This window comes from Hippocampus bargibanti, linkage group LG07 (genome assembly GCF_051943395.1).
Source record: "Hippocampus bargibanti isolate YZ-2025 linkage group LG07, ASM5194339v1, whole genome shotgun sequence".
NCBI lineage: Eukaryota > Metazoa > Chordata > Actinopteri > Syngnathiformes > Syngnathidae > Hippocampus > Hippocampus bargibanti.
Genome location: NC_142740.1, coordinates 27,043,006 through 27,059,627, shown reverse-complemented (window position 1 = coordinate 27,059,627; position 16,622 = coordinate 27,043,006). Strand labels below are relative to the sequence as shown.

Genomic DNA, 16,622 nt, shown 5'->3' with positions numbered 1-16,622 from the left:
CTTTTATTTTCTTTTTTTTTTAATTCAGAGACACATATCTAGACTTCATTCATAAAATCAATTTGAATCTTTGTGAAAACCGACGTCACTTTTTTGTTTCTTAACTGACATCAGAAAAACGGTTTAGAGCATCTAAAATACCCAAAACACGCAGTATGATATTTTTATTCAAATGCAAAACACCAATAAAAATGACTTAAAGTGTCCAAAATCTGCAAAAAATTGAGCTGCGAATTGGGCATTTTCAGAAAGCTCCGCCCCCAGTTCGTGACATCACGCCAAGACGTCTTGCATTGCTGGAGAATTAAAATGGAGGAAAAAAAATGGCTTCAGATTCGGAGAATATGCTTTCTTGTTACACATCCGGTTATGAATATGATTCAAATAGTTCTGAAGAGGAAAGCATACACGTTTGTAATCGATTAAGGAATTTATTCCGTGCCATTTTGAGGCAACATTGGGGGGAAATGTATCACCCAAAAAGAGGCAGAAAATGGCGACCTCTTGTAGACATGACAGTGTATTGCGTTTCCACAGGCTAATAAATTCCTTATATGGAGCTTGGACGCCCTCTTCTGGCGCAACACGAGGTTTTCAGACCAAACAAGCATTGACGTGATGGAAGGACTGCTACAATGTGTCCTTTTTTTCAGTCAGGGGCGTTCCTTCAGTGGCGTCACGTACGGACTCATTACCAACTCAAAAACAAGACTTCCGGAATATTCAGCGCCAGTCTTAAAACGTAAAATATAGCTATATATGTGGTGGAATCTTATTAAAATACGCTCAGTAGAAGTCATTTGAAGCCATTTTACAAATTATGGACACAACTTGTCCGGAGACGTTGGTTGTTCTTTGTCCTTTAAGGGAGACAAATCCAAAAGGCTTGATAAACCCTGTTGTACAGCATTTTAGTCCATCAAGATTTCCTTCGCTAAACATTAAAATCCATCATCAGATTCTTCATCCCAGCTGCATTTTTCACCCGTCACTTTGCCAAAATCCACCTCCAAATCATAAACAAAATCTGGGTCCTCTCTGTGTGTGCGATTCTTCTCGAACAGCTCATTCATGTGACTTTTCTTGCGCGCCAGCACGTCGTCGTCGAGCTTGTTGAGGTCCTCATCCGGGTCAACCTTCATTGAAGCCAGGCTGTGCTCCAAACTGATGCCGAGCAGATGGTCACGCAAAATGATGTGCAGCCTCTCGAGCTGGCTCTGGGAGACCCCCTGCAGATAGTTCTTATGCCGGGGGTGGTTTTTCAGCCTTTCGGCGGCTATGCAATAATCTGCAATAGATAAAATAATGTCTTCCGCTTTTTCTGGCGTCTTGTTGCATCAATTATTATGCAATTTCAGGATAAAAATAACATTCACGATTGCAATTTAATTTTCTTCCACGACATGGGAAACGACTGAATTAAAAAGGCCACCGTTATATTACTCTTATCGACATTTTGTGGATATTTATCGCTGGTGGTTTGCCATATTATTCTTTGCAGGTAAAACCTGATGATACGCTAAATTTTAAGTTGAACGTACCGGAATTCTGCGAGAAGTTTCGCACAGGAATCACTCGTTTTCTCACTTTGTTGGTATTTGTGTTTTCATAAATCAATACGATTGAAGGTGGGCTGAAGCATACTCCGCAACGCTTTGCTTTGAAAACCATATTTCGTCAATGTTTCCCGAAGTACATCAAATCGAGTAGCCTAGCGACAACCACTTAGGACCCCTCTGGGTTGTGTCCAAATAATGCCTGACTTTAATGTAAATTATATAAAATAAAAAACACAAATTGGAAAATGTCATAATATTTACACTTTGTTATAAATGTATATGATAATATTATTCTTGCTTTATATAACTCTTTTTACACACTATTTTTATTTTGTTTACTATAACTACTTTTAAATTAGGCGGCACTATAGGTTCCGTAATGCTAAAATTGGTCCTTCGAGTCACACTTCCGCAAACAAATTAAAGAAGCATTCTATTGCGTTTGTTGCTGAAAATACAATTACTAAAAACACATTTGATGCATTTTACTTTCTTCTATCCATTTGTCGTCACGCTTTTATTAAAATGTCATTTGACTGTAATGGGTAAGATGTCATAACTGCGATCTATAGACATGCTCGTAAATCCTCATTAAATTCGTCTAAATATACCCGCTGTTTTTTAAAGTCTAAATGTTATATTTCTCTGTAGGCGAGAACAGTTGCGCTGCGCTGAAGCAAAAACTCCAGTCAACTGCAGTTTCAATAGTAATCAAGAACAAGGGCTTCCACGTGTATGGATGTCTATCTTCTCTTCAGGCATTGTTGATATGAATGTTGAAAAAAATTATGATGTCATATTTGTTTTAGGGAGGTTGACACAACAGTTGAGCTCCAGCTTGGGAGTTCGTTCAAAGACGTCCGATTTTTGCTGCTTTACTCGTGGCCCAGTGGGGTCTTTGTGGACCCTTACCAGCTTGCTTTCCTCAGCGATGCAGTTGATTGGCAGGTAAGCATAAACAGCACTCACTTTTTGGTTTACCAACACCGTACAAGTGCATTTATAATTGCATAATGTTTAAGAACAATTTTTGAATTTATGAAGAGGAACAAAAAATCTAAAGTTTATGGGGTGACTTTGAAGCCTCAAAAGTAAGGACTCTGTTAACCGACATCTCCGGACAAGTTGTGTCCATAATTTGTAAAATGGCTTCAAATAACTTCTACTAAGCGTATTTTAATAAGATTCCACCGCATATAGCTATATTTTACGTTTTAAGACTCGCGCTGAATATTGTGGAAGTCTTGTTTTTGAGTTGGTGACGAGTCCGTACGTGACGTCACTAAAGGAACGCCCCTGACAGAAAAAAGGACACATTATAGCAGTCCTTCCATCACGTCAATGTATTTTGCTGTACTTGTTTGGTCTGAAAACCTTTTGTTGCACCCAAAAGCCGCCAGAAGAGGGCGTCCAAGCTCCATATAAGGAATTTATCAGCCTGTGGAAACGGGCTGATTCATTCCTCACAACAGCTCGGTGGCCATTTTGTGCCTCTTTTTGGGTGAGACATTTCCCCCCAAATAAATTCTTTAATCGACTGAAAACATGTATGCTTTCCTCTTCAGAACTATTTGAATCATTTTCATAACTGGATGTGTAACAAGAAAGCATATTCTCCGAATCTGAAGCCATTGTTTTGATTCTCCAGCAATGCAAGACGGGCGTGATGTCACGAACTGGGGGCGGGACTTTCTGAAAATGCCCAATTCGCAGCTCAATTTTTTGCAGATTTTGGACACTTTAAATCATTTTTATTTGTGTTTTGCATTTGAATAAAAATATTATACTGCGTGTTTTGGGTATTTTAGACGCTATAAAACGTTTTTCTGATGTCAGTTAAGAAACAAAAAAGTGACATCGGCTGTCCTTTAAACCGGAAATAACACGCACATAATATAGTAATTTTACAGAAACATTGTCATATTGGGGAATAGTCATCAAGTTGGTATTCTATCATTCAAAATTCATTTTCTCCCCCCAAAAAATCTGACTACATTGTACACTACACATTTATCTTGTCAGATTTTAATGGATTCAGGCATTGACCTGGAGGTGTCAGCACACAAGACTTCTGGATTCATCACCTACGTTTATCCCGCCTTCAGCGAAAACCCCCGAACTGTGCTTAACGTTAGCATCCCCATCCATGCGCGCTACCACCAGGCCTCCTTTCACGGGGAAACGTTTGAATCCGTCGCCATCGAACCCCCAAAGTTTCTTTTGCTCACAGAGAAATGTAAGTAGTTGTATTTGTTCGGAAAGAGCCAAGCGACAAATGTTTATCATTTGTCATTTATTTATTTATTCATGTATTTGTTTGTTTGTTTACTTATTTATTTTTATTTGTTTGTTTGTTTGTTTGTTTATTTACTTACTTACTTACTTACCTACCTATTTACCTATTTACTTACTTACCTACCTACCTATTTACCTACTTACTGACTTATTTGTTTACTTGTTTATTTACTTATATATTTGTTCATTTGTTTTTGTATTTACTTATTTGTTTATTTACTGTTTTACTTATTTATGTACTTACTTATTTGCTTACTTACGTACTTACTTACTTATTTACTTATTTATTTGTTTGTTTGTTTATTTACTTGTTTATTTATTTATTTATATGTTTGTTTGTTTTTTATTTACTTATTTGTTTATTTACTTATTTACTGTTTTACCTTTTTATTTACTTACTAACTTACCTACTTACTTATTTATTTCTTTGTTTATTTACTTATTTGTTTGTTTACTTATTTACTGTTTTACTTATTACTTACTTACTTGCTTGCTTACCTGCTTACTTGCTTACTTACTTACCAATTACCTACTTACCTGTTTGCTTGCTTGTTTGTTTCCTTGCTTACTTACTTACTTACCTATCTTATTTATTTATTTATTCAGGTTCACAGCTGGATAATTTGGACCCGCACACAGTGACGGAAGCACCGTGCTCCGCTGACAATATGAGCATGTGTTTGTGGATTCAAGTGGAACAGAAGCAGGTAATCAGATTTCATGGCAATAAAGTTAAAATGTTACCTGGAAAATCGTAATAAATCCATATTTTTCAGAAAAAAATACTTTTTTAATATTGCTACTGTTTTCCTGCAGAAGCCTCGTGATGTGATATTGCGTTTCCCAGTGGGCGACGCTTCTCTGGTGACGCCCGTTTGCGCCGTGACGCTAACCGTCACCATGATCTGCTGTTGGGTGCTGTCCAAATACATGTGGAGGCAGCAGATTGTTTAAAAAAAACACAGCCAATCAACATGGCGGTAATTCATGGTCGACATCAGCGCTAGGAACCAATTTTTAGTGTTTTTTTTTTTTTTTTTACAAAAAAAAAATCAACAATGCACTGAACTCATGATAAGTGAACAGTGAAGTAGCGGGGGATGACTGTATTCGTACAATGCAGCAATAGTCAAACGACTTCCTGAATTAGCACTGATTCAGGAAGTGGTTTGTTACCGTGATTTATAAGTACAGTTGTGTATAATTCGAAAAAATAATGGGGTATTCACAAATGGACCGGTAAATTTCCTAGTTTGATAGAAATGTACAGTATTTAGCCAGCTAGATCTAGATAGCTAGCTAGATAGCCAGCTTTCTGAGGTCAGTTTTGGGACACTTAAGTCGTTTTTATTGGTGTTTTGCATTTGACTAAAAATATCAGCCTGCATGTTTTGGGTATTTTAGATGCTATAAAACGTTTTTCTGATGTCAGTTAGGAAACAAAAAATGGTGTCGGTTGTCCTTTAATAAACAAATAAAAACTTTGTGATTGTTCGTATGTTGTACACAGGTCATATTTGACAATAACACTGACATGATTTGACCTAAGGAGGCTGGCACGTATTTCTTTTTTTCATGGAGAGTAAAAGTAAAAAGCCGCCTGGGAAAGAAGCAATACTTTGATAAAATAAACACATTAAAAATCAACTTGAGAATAGTAACGAAGTATATTCCGCTCCGTCTTCAAATACTTCGTTACTTCCCACCACGGCCCATCACTAGTCGCTTGTTGGTTCCGCTTCCCCCTTCTCGCCATAGCGGAATTATCATTGAAGGGACCCAAAAAGACAGAAAAAAAGTTGTACTATAAATAGTTCTCATAATTTTTCCCTTGATCCTATTCATGGGCAAGTTTCAGATGAAGTTCTTTAGTTTTTTGGGACGAACGGACTACTTTTAAGGCACCGAAGGAACGAATGACCGCGGTGAGTCGAAGAGTTCTGTTCACGTTTTAACTGCCGCGGAGCCTCTCCGGTGAGAAAGTGACAAGAAAGCCATTTTGCGCTGGATTCTCTGCCAGCCTTTTAATCAATTTCCCTTACCTAAAAATCGTTTTTTTAACCCACCGTTTTCATCATGAGTCAGTTGTCACGGGAGTGTTTCACGTTAGCTACATGCTAAATAGCAATGGGTGGCCAATCAGTCCAGATGCTAACGTCAACTCGTCGGCGAAATGGCGTTATCGAAGCTCATGTTAGCTTAGCGCTAAGCGCCTTCGTCGCCCAATAGGCAGTGAACCGCGTCGGGGTTTAGCTTCGAGCTAACGGGCGTGCTAGCTCCAAGCTAACAGGCTAAAGATAGCTTGGAGTTCATCCACTTGTTGGCTATAAAGTAGCGAATGCTAATGTTATCCTGCTAGCCGCCCTGTACAGTAATTCGCGAAGGGCACGTTCTCCCAACGGGCCTATGAATTGAATATTTTTACTTTTTGAAAACTATATGAATAAATAAACAGACGGAAAAAAGTTTTAATTACGCCTCCGTAAGGTATTTTCCATTTATTTAACCATGTACAACACAACCTCCAATTCATGAATATATTTATTACATGTATTAAATGTATTATATACATGTATTACAATTATGTTATTATTATTATTAAAATCTGGTGTGCAAGTTATTATTATTATTATTATTAAAATCTGGTGTGCAAGAGAATACATAGTTATCTGTTTTCCATCTTAAGCACAGAAAATGACTACTCATGTCACCTTTGATCAAATCCATTTTATTTCCGTCTATGTGCTTAAATAAAAAATATTAATACATGTTATTTATAAGCGCCTTTTAAGGCTCTCAATGGCTCTTTACAATCAAACAGGGACATCTATAAAAACACACTTAAAATTATGAATAAGAACAAGAGATAAAACTATACGGATAATGTCATTTTAAATAGGGGGGGTTGTAAAGGGATTTGAAGGTTTAAAGGGATTTAATGCAACAAGTTGTCTTTTTTGGGTTACAATGTCATGAATTTGTCTTGGTTTATATCAACAAGTTATTTTTTTGGGCTAAAAGTATCCCATGTGTAATGATTTTTTTGTTTTCTTTGTAGGAATAGTTTTTCCTTCCTCCCCAGCCTCCACATCCTGAGGTGATGCACGAGCACAAGTGTGCTTCATGCTGATGTGATCCTCCCTCTCCGTTTGCCGCCCTGTCCATCCTCGCCTTCCCCCTCACCCCCATCATCATCATCAACTCCTGTGAAAACAAAACAAACAATCTCGTGCGTGAGCTATGTGCGACAACGGCGACCCCGAGGACAAGCCCCCGGCTCCGCCGGTCCGCATGAGCAGCACCATCTTCAGCACTAGCTCAAGTAAAGACTCACTCTCAGCGAATCACAGCTCCAAGCCATTGCCATCGGTACCCGAGGAAAGAAAGCCTCGAAGCAAGATAATCTCCATCTTTTCTGGAGCAGAGAAAGGTGAGCGGGGGTAGAGCTTTTAATCAGTGTTTGAAATAAAGTCTGCCCGGAGGTGTACAACTTTTACGTCGGGCGTACAACTTTCAAAATGTCTCGGCCCGGGTGGACGACAACTTCTTCATGGGGGAAAAAAGGCTTTTTTTTCCAAATCAAACATTTGTTTTATTCAATAAAGCAAAAGCTACAAGCAAACCGCTACACGCCACATGGACTCCTCTTTCTAAGCGCCTTTCAAAATTCTCAAGTACACTTTACAGTCACAGTATAGTCCGAAGCACGACACAGGCTTCTGATTGGCTGCCGGTGCTGAGTATGCAAATTGACAAACGAACGTTCGTTCGGCTGTGTCGAGTATGCAAATTGACAAATGAAGGTTCGTTTGGCAATTTGCATACTTGGCACGGTAGCCAATCAGGAGCCTGTTTCGTGCTTCGGACTGCTTTTATCAGGCAACGTAACGCAAACATTGCATTCTGCACCATGACGACAAACGACAACTGGAGCAAAATCTTCAGCAAAATGATATTTAACATAATTTAAGCAAGGGAGCATTGGTGGTAGGTACTTCTGTAATTAAAAAAAATCCTTTATACTTCAATGTTTTTTTGTTTTTTTGCGATTAGTCGTCTTATAGTGTTTCAAGTTGTGAAAAATGGGGCAGGCAACTTTATGTCCTGGCAGGCAACTTTTCAGAGTTGTCTGCCCTGGTGTCCGCTAACTTTTTGTTATGAGTTTCATACACTGTTTTAATGCATAAAAAAAACATTATCGGGTTGGTTATTCAAAATGTTTGCCATTTTTAGGCGGAAGGAAGAAAGATCGAGACAAAGAAAGGCCAGAAATTTCACCACCCTCTGATTTTGAACACACCATTCATGTTGGCTTTGATGCTGTCACAGGGGAATTCACTGTGAGTAGGAATTGGTTAAAAACGACAGCTTAAAAAAAATGTAGCATAGCATTTAGCACCAAGCGTCCATCTTATCTCAACCGTTTAGGGTATGCCAGAGCAATGGGCGCGACTACTGCAGACGTCAAACATCACCAAGTCGGAGCAGAAGAAGAATCCGCAGGCCGTGCTCGACGTCCTTAAGTTCTACGATTCCACGGGCAACGGGCGGCAGAAGTACCTCAGTTTTTCATCTTCTGGTGAGTCAACGCGAGTGATTTAACGTCATCGGGGCGCGAGTTGTCCTTAAGCGAAAAACGCTAAAATTCATGCGTGATGACAAAAAGTAATGAAGTACTTTTTGTTTTGTATTTTTTTTTTTTTTTTTTTTTTTTTCAGAAAAAGAAGCATTCACTCCAGGGCCACAGTCTGTAAGTATATTGTGATTTCTAGAACTGAATGCTAAGAATACGTAAAAAAAATGCTAAGAAAAGAAAAGTTCACTCAACCTGCAAGTAACTCAAATAGATAGAAAGCTAGCTAGCTCGCTAATAAATACAGTAATAATAATACATTTGATTTCTAAGCGCCTTTCAAAACTCTCAAGGACACTTTACAGTCTCAGGATCAGTTTTTTCTGTGGGTGAGCAGCGGCAGCCACATGCGCCGGCGTTCACTCAACCCGGAAGTAACTCAAATAGATAGAAAGTAATGCTCCTGTATTGTGTTTTGACATAATAGCATTTTCAGAAAAGCCCGTTATACTGATGTCAAAAGTTAAAATCAAAACGGAATACTCTCATTGTGAAAACAGATAAATTAGATTACAGATATACAAATAATATTCATATGAATACAGTGATGCCTTGGCTTACGAACTTAATTGGTTCCCAGACAGAGTGTGTAAAGCGAAAAGTGTGTATCCCAAAAAAATATTTCCTATAGGAAATCATTAAAATCAGAATAATCCGTTCCTAGGTCCTCATAAAACATAATTTTCTACTTTCTAATTTTCTAAGCCTGAAAACTACACAAAATATACCTTATTTTATGTATAAAAATGTGCTATGGTGTTATAATTAAAGGAATAAACTGTACTGTATAATAAAGTCGTTTTATTTACCTTTGTGATGGTCGTTGATGGCTTGATGGAATAGAGTTGCCGGTTTCATCAGCATTAAACACTTGATGAGGAACGTAACCTTCTTCTTTCACCATCTTGAGGTATGATCCCTTGTAGGTGCTTTCTCTGCGATAATTTTACCTAGTTCCTCATCAATTGTGTTCTGTTTAGCTGGGTTGATAGCTTTTTGCATCAAGTGTACAGGTGGCTCGTGCGGGTTATTTGTGGAGCCTGATTGATGGGATATTTTAACCTTGCAGTCTACACTCTGCCTTTGAACTATCAAAGTTGAAACTCTCTCACTGTTGTCTGCCTGTCTCTTTAATGTTAAAACCACCCCCACTCACTGCTGCGTTCTTGACCAATCACGTGGCTTTAACCGAAGACTGGGGGCGGGGAATATAGGACAAAAACAGTCGGCTGCCATTTTGTTGTTATTAGAATATGCTCGTTTGCGAAAGACACATCACTCATTGAGGCAGCTCCGTGTACGAAAAAAGTTTGTATGCCATGGTAAAGTTCATATGCCAAGGTAAAATTTTCATAAATTTAACGTTCGTAAACCGAAAAGTTCGTAAGCCAAGGGGTTCGTAAACCGAGGTATCGCTGTCACGTGTTTTGACAATAATCAGTTTTTGTTACTTTGTAATTCAGCCAGTCAAAAAAGGCGCCGAGCCCACATCTCCGACTATCAAAGATATTGACGACGACGATGACGACGAAGCCCCGCCTCCCGCCGTGGCTCCCAGACCAGAACACACCAAGAGCGTGAGGCGGCCATGATAACGACAACGACATCACATGATGTCCGTCTGTAAATTGATTTCCTGTAATTTCTTTATTTTTTTTATGCGTCTAGATGTACACTCGCTCCGTCATCGAGCCTCTCCCAGCGCCCAGCCCGAGCACGGACGGCGATGCGGCGTCCAAGACTCCTGACAGACAGAAGAAGAAGGGCAAAATGTCCGACGAGGAGATCATGGACAAACTCAGTAAACCTTTATTGATTTTTTTTTTTTTAATTTTGACTTTGCACAGTTCGATTTTGATCTTTTTTTGCATCCATTCATGACATTTCCTGTTTTTATTCTCTCCTTCACAGGAACTATCGTCAGCATTGGCGACCCCAAGAAGAAATACACGCGATATGAGAAAATCGGACAGGGGTGAGTTTATTATTGCAGCGAGATTAAAAAATATTGTTCTACTTTGCATACGAGTTCAATATTAGCTAGCTATTAGCTATAGAGCTATCTTGGTGGCTGGCTATGTAGCTAGCTATCTGTTGGCTATCTATTAGCTGGCTAGCTAGCTTTCTATGTGTATTTAATAGTGACATTCAGTGTATTAGCTAACTAACTATCTAGCTAACTAGCTAGCTAGCTATTAGCTATAGTGCTATCTAGGTGGCTGGCTATCTAGCCAGCTATCTGTTGGCTATCTATTAGCTGGTTAGCTAGCTTTCTATCTATTAACTTCCGGGTTGAGTGAATGCTGGCGCGTGTGGCGGCCGCTGCTCACCCACAGAAAAACTTATCCTGTGACTGTAAAGTGACCTTGTGAGTTTTGAAAGGCGCTTAGAAATGAAATGTAGACTTTAACTCTCATTCACTGCCATTCATGGATTTATTCGGGAATTGAAAATATGACGTAGAGCGCCCTTCCTGAATTTGTTCGGGTTTTGGGGTTTTTACCGTGCTTGAGTGCCGATAAAGCGCTGGTCAGACCTTAGGCGATGTTTTTTTTTCTTTTCCACAAGGAGGCAGCATTGCTCTTTTTTCCATGTTCGCCCCTTGTTTAACAGCTTCAGCTGTTAAAGCGCTATACAAACCAATATTGCTTTGTATTTTGGACAGCTGCCCTCTTTTCAAGCTCATATAACTCCAGACCCATTGAAGTTAGGAATTAACTTTTTTTTTCTGATGAAAGAAAAGTTTCTAAGGTTTCTTATGCTGCATTAAATGTTTATGTAGTCCTAAAACACTATATTATGTGGGTCCTGGAATATGAGTGACAATGACAAAAACCCTGGCACTGAATGAGTTAAACTACTCTTTTAAACCATCCTCATTAACTCATTCACTGCCATTCCCGGATTTATTCTGGAATTGAAAAGCGTGACGTGGCGTGCCATTCCCGAATGTGTTTGGGTTTTGTTTTTTCTTGCTTGGGTGCCGATAAAGCGCTTGCCATAGCCTCTGGCAATGTTTTTCCTTTCCACAAGGGGGCAGCATTTGCCTTTTGTCCATGTTAGCGCTTTGTTACAGCTTCAGCTGTTGTTAAACCGCTATATAAATCAGTATGTATTGTATTTTATACAGCCACCCCTACTTTAAGCTAAGATAACTCCAGACCCATATAACTTAGGAATTAACCCTTTTTTTCTGATGAAAAAAGAGAGTCTAAAGTTTCTTACACTAAAATGAATGTTTATGTAGTCCCAAAACTCAATATTCTGGAGTCGACACATTTTTGAACATCGTCTGTCAGTGAATGAGTTAATGTTGTTTTTCTGCTCTTCCAGCGCTTCCGGAACAGTCTTCACAGCCATCGATGTCGCCACGGGACAAGAAGTAAGAACACAAAGAATATGTAATAATGATGATGATAATAATAATAAAAATAAAAAACAATTGTTTTTATGTTGCCTGTGCGTTAGGTTGCCATTAAACAGATCAACCTCCAGAAGCAACCCAAGAAGGAACTCATCATCAATGAGATCCTGGTGATGAAGGAACTCAAGAACCCCAACATCGTCAACTTCCTCGACAGGTGACACCGGGTAATAATACCACTTGTCCCAAAAAAAGAACACGTCACGTGATACGCCGCCTTGTATTCGGGTGGGGGGGGGGGTTCAGTTTCCTGATGGGGGAGGAACTGTTTGTGGTGATGGAGTACCTAGCGGGCGGCTCACTCACCGACGTGGTCACCGAGACGTGCATGGACGAAGCCCAGATCGCCGCCGTTTGCAGAGAGGTGTGCAAGTTTGTAATAAATGGTTTTGTGGCTGGGGTGGGGGGGGGGGTAAAGAGAGTCTCCTAACAACCTCTCCCGCTTTACCCCATCGCAGTGTTTACAAGCGTTGGACTTCCTGCACGCCAACCAGGTCATCCACAGAGACATAAAAAGCGACAACGTGTTGCTCGGCATGGACGGCTCCGTCAAGCTGAGTGAGTTGTGCATTTTGGTCAACAAAAAAAAAAAAATCCTTAAACACTAAAATAATACACTACAGAATCCTGTCGCTTGATCCAGGGAAGTCAATGTTTGGTTATCCCCCCCCCCAAAAAAAAAAACAGCCCCCCCCCCCCCCCCCCTCTCAAAAAAAAAATCTTCCTTTAACGCTAAAATGGTCCAGTACAGAATCCTGTTGTATGATTCAAGGAAGTCAATGTGTGGTTATCCCCCCCCCTCAAAAAATCTTCCTTACACACTAAAATAATTCAGTACAGAATCCTGTCGTATGATCCCCCCCCCCCCAAAAAAAAAAATATTCCTTTAATGCTAAAATAGTCCAGTATGGAAACCTGTCATATGATCCAAGGAAGTTAGTGTGTGGTTATTCTTACACCCCCTCACCACCAAAAAAATACCCCCCCCCCCCCAAAAAAAAATAAATAAATAAATAAATAAAATCTTTCTTTCTAAAATAGTCCAATACAGAATCCTGTCGTACGATTCAAGGAAGTCAATGTCCTTGAGAGCTTTGAAAGGCGCTATTATTATTATTATTATTATTATTATTGTTACTACTGATATTACTATTATTCTTATTTATTATTTTTTTATTATTAAATTATTTATATATTATTTTTATTATTATTATTATTATTATTATTATTATTATTATTATTTATTGAGCAGATGTAGGCAATCCATCAGCTATGCGTCTTCAATTGACCTCATTTTCAAGACGCCTTGAAAATCTTATTAGCTAGCTATTTAGCTAGCTACTGTACCTATTAGCTATCTATTCGCGAGCTATTAGCTACCTATTCGCTAGCTATTGGCTACCTATTCACTATCTATTAGCTACCTATTCGCTAGCTATTAGCTAGGCTAGCTTGCTATCTATTTGAGTTACTTCCGGTTTGAGTGAACGCGAGTGCGTGTGGCTGCCGCTGCTCACCCACAGAAAAAAACTTATCCTGTGACTGTAAAGTGACCTTGAGAGTTTTGAAAGGTGCTTATAAATGAAATGTATTATTATTATTTTTATAATGTGTGGTTATCCACCGACCCCCACCCCCTCGGGCAGCCGACTTCGGCTTCTGCGCCCAGATCACTCCGGAGCAGAGCAAGCGCAGCACCATGGTGGGCACGCCCTACTGGATGGCCCCCGAGGTGGTGACCCGTAAAGCCTACGGGCCTAAAGTGGACATCTGGTCGCTGGGCATCATGGCCATCGAGATGGTGGAAGGGGAGCCCCCCTACCTGAACGAGAATCCCCTCCGAGTGAGTAGAAGCGCGTGTGTGGAATGTAATCATTTGAAATTGGGGAGTTTCTGAGCACTTCCTGGTCATAGGAACAAACTACATGTTATTCTTTTGGGCGTGACCATATTTGGCGGTTTGGCTAAGTAGCAGTAGTAGTAATGTGGACTTCCTGCCATTGCGCCGCCATTTTAATCGCATCACTCCACCACCATCCCTCTCCGATTGAATGCGTCTCTTCGTGTTCACAGGCTTTGTATCTCATCGCCACCAACGGGACGCCCGAGTTGCAGAACCCCGAGAAGCTGTCGCCGGTCTTCCGAGACTTCCTCAACCGCTGCTTGGAGATGGATGTGGAGAAGCGAGGCGGAGGCAAAGAACTCCTGCAGGTGACTAAATGATCCCTTGTTAAAATTGAGCCCTGACGTTGGTTGTTTAATTATTATTATTATTATTATTATGAAAAAAAATCTGTTGCCTTTTTAATTCATTCCCTGCCAGACAATGTGAAACAAATGTGTCCACTCCAGTGCCAGGGTTTTTGTCATTTTCACTCAAATTCCTGGACCCACATAATATTGAGACTCTTAAAACGTAAAATATCGCTATATGCGGTGGAATCTTATTAAAATACGCTCAGTAGAAGTCATTTGAAGCCATTTTACAAATTATGGACACAACTTGTGCGGAGGCGTCGGTTGTCCTTTTAAGCAACTGTTATTCGTTGATTGGCTATATTTTAAATGCCTGATTATGGAAATAAGTGGGCGGCATGGCGAAATATGATCTTCATTCAAAGGATTGATATGAAAAAGTACGCTGTTAATCACTTTTTGTACCTTTATTCATCTATTTTTTTTATTTTTTATTTTTTTTGACACAGCATCCCTTCCTGAAGCTGGCCAAGCCTCTGTCCAGCCTCACACCGCTCATCCTGGCCGCCAAGGAAGCCATGAAAGGCAATCGTTAAGAAGACCCTCCACAAACCCCCCCACGCACGTGGCAACTATTCCGAATTTCTGCCAGACAAAAAGGTTGGAGAATATAAACATTTAAAAAAAAAAAAAAGAAATCACTGTGAAGAAGAACCAAAAAAAAATTATAAAGCATGAAAATATACCACTCACATCATCCGCTATCCATATGAAGACTGATAAACTGGTTAGGACTTTGCTTGTATTTAATGAAGATAAAGCCTCGCCCTAGTTTTCTAGCGTTTTCTTTTAATCAAATGCCTTAAAAAAATGCAAGTGTTGCCTAATGTATTATTGATTTATGACCTCCCGTGATTTTTACTACTTTTTTATATGTAATTTTACCTTCCTCGGTCGGCTCTGTCAGTGTCTTTTTTTTAGTTCTTGTGATACTTGAATTTCTGTCTCTCGTTCTACAATTTAATTTGACTTCTTTTATAGGAAACATTTCACGAGCACAATGGCGTCTTTTTGTTAACTTCTCTCACACACACACACACACACACAACCACACACAACGGAGCTACTGTATGTACCACGTTAGTCCCTTGATAGCAGAGGTGCACCTTACAGGCAAGTTTTACAAGGTTTATATTTTTCTCTCTATCGTTGATAATAAAAATGGGAAATGTGTATGCTGTGGTGTGCCAGTAGTGTTGCATCATTGTGATAATACAGTGATACCTCTGTTTACGAACCCCTTGGCTTACGAACTTTTCGGTTTATGAACGTTAAATTTATGGAAAATTTTACCATGGCATACGAACTTTACCTTGGCATACAAACTTTTTTTCGTACACGGAGCTTCCTCAATGAGTGACGTGTCGTTCGCGAACAAGCCCGTTCTTCTAACAACAAAATGGCAGCCGACTGTTTTTGTCCTCTATTCCCCACCCCCAGTCTTCGGTTAAAGCCATGTGATTGGTCAAGAATGCAGCAGTGAGGGGAAGTGGTTTAAACATTAAAGAGACAGGCAGACGACAGTGAGAGAGTTTCAACTTTGGTAATTGAAAGGAAGAGTGTAGACTGCAAGGTTAAAATATCCCATCAATCAGGCTCCAAAAATAACCCGCACAAGCCATCTGTAAACTTTGATGCAAAAAGCTATCAACCCAGCTAAACAGAACACAATTGATGAGGAACTAGATAAAATTATCGCAGAGAAAGCACCTACAAGAGATCATTCCTCAAGATGGTGAAAGAAGAAGGCTACGTTCCTCATCAAGTGTTTAATGCTGATGAAACCGGGCACTCCATTCCATCAAGCCATCAACAACCATCACAAAGGTAAATAAAAGTACTTTATTATACGTTACAGTTTGTTTATTTCTTTAATTATAACACCATAAAAACATTTATTATACATAAAATAAGGTATATTTTGTGTAGTTTTAAGGCTTATTTAGTCGAAAATTGTGTTTTATGGGGACCTGTAAACGGATTATTCTCATTTTAATGGTTTCCGATGGGAAATTATTTTTTGGGATACACACTTTTCACCTTACTCAGTCTGGGAACCAATCAAGTTCATAAGCCAAGGTATCACTGTACTGATATCATTTCATCCTGGCTCACTCCTGAAGGCTGTCGAAAGAAAAAAATCCTGTCCGTGCATATTAAAGTTATGAAACGACAACCACACACATGAAAACATAAACATTATTTTAAAAACACCTCTAAAAATGTTTCTACAAATTCAATACGTTTTTTATAAAACATTATTGTTGGGGAAAAATCTGAAGTATACACTCTTAATGCAATTTTTTAAACTAAATGTATACTTTTTTTAGTAGTGCCTTTTTGGGAGTTTTTTTTTCCTCAAAAATACTTCTCAAATATATTTCTTAGCTCTTAAATATAAATACTTCTATGAAAAAATACAGTTTCTCTCCAAATGGTTTGTCTTTTTTTCTCT

The 16,622-nt window shown here is 39.2% G+C and overlaps 3 protein-coding genes across 4 annotated transcripts; 2 read left to right on the top strand and 1 right to left on the bottom strand.

The window, feature by feature from the left end:
- Position 1: 1 nt before the first annotated feature.
- Positions 2-1,724, bottom strand: cep19 (centrosomal protein 19). The gene is made up of 2 exons (XM_089000177.1): positions 1,542-1,724; positions 2-1,288 (listed from the first exon to the last, which is right to left on the bottom strand). The coding sequence occupies exons 1-2, from the start codon at positions 1,669-1,671 to the stop codon at positions 942-944; spliced, it is 477 nt and encodes a 158-aa protein (XP_088856303.1). The 5' UTR covers positions 1,672-1,724; the 3' UTR covers positions 2-941.
- Positions 1,725-1,959: 235 nt separating this feature from the next.
- On the top strand, positions 1,960-4,882 carry pigx (phosphatidylinositol glycan anchor biosynthesis, class X). 2 transcript variants are annotated; one of them, XM_089001178.1, is made up of 6 exons: positions 1,960-2,104; positions 2,211-2,292; positions 2,369-2,507; positions 3,582-3,795; positions 4,461-4,561; positions 4,674-4,882. In XM_089001178.1, the coding sequence occupies exons 1-6, from the start codon at positions 2,038-2,040 to the stop codon at positions 4,806-4,808; spliced, it is 738 nt and encodes a 245-aa protein (XP_088857304.1). In that variant the 5' UTR covers positions 1,960-2,037; the 3' UTR covers positions 4,809-4,882. The 2 variants fall into 2 exon arrangements, with proteins under 2 accessions (XP_088857304.1, XP_088857303.1); XM_089001177.1 differs by having other exon boundaries at positions 4,671-4,882.
- A 685-nt stretch (positions 4,883-5,567) lies between these two features.
- Positions 5,568-15,340, top strand: pak2b (p21 protein (Cdc42/Rac)-activated kinase 2b). The gene is made up of 15 exons (XM_089001175.1): positions 5,568-5,779; positions 6,913-7,284; positions 8,088-8,194; positions 8,283-8,433; positions 8,573-8,604; positions 9,951-10,064; positions 10,156-10,288; positions 10,399-10,462; positions 11,821-11,869; positions 11,956-12,068; positions 12,158-12,275; positions 12,370-12,469; positions 13,558-13,754; positions 13,985-14,122; positions 14,617-15,340. The coding sequence occupies exons 2-15, from the start codon at positions 7,095-7,097 to the stop codon at positions 14,701-14,703; spliced, it is 1,593 nt and encodes a 530-aa protein (XP_088857301.1). The 5' UTR covers positions 5,568-5,779; positions 6,913-7,094; the 3' UTR covers positions 14,704-15,340.
- The last annotated feature ends 1,282 nt before the right edge of the window (positions 15,341-16,622 follow it).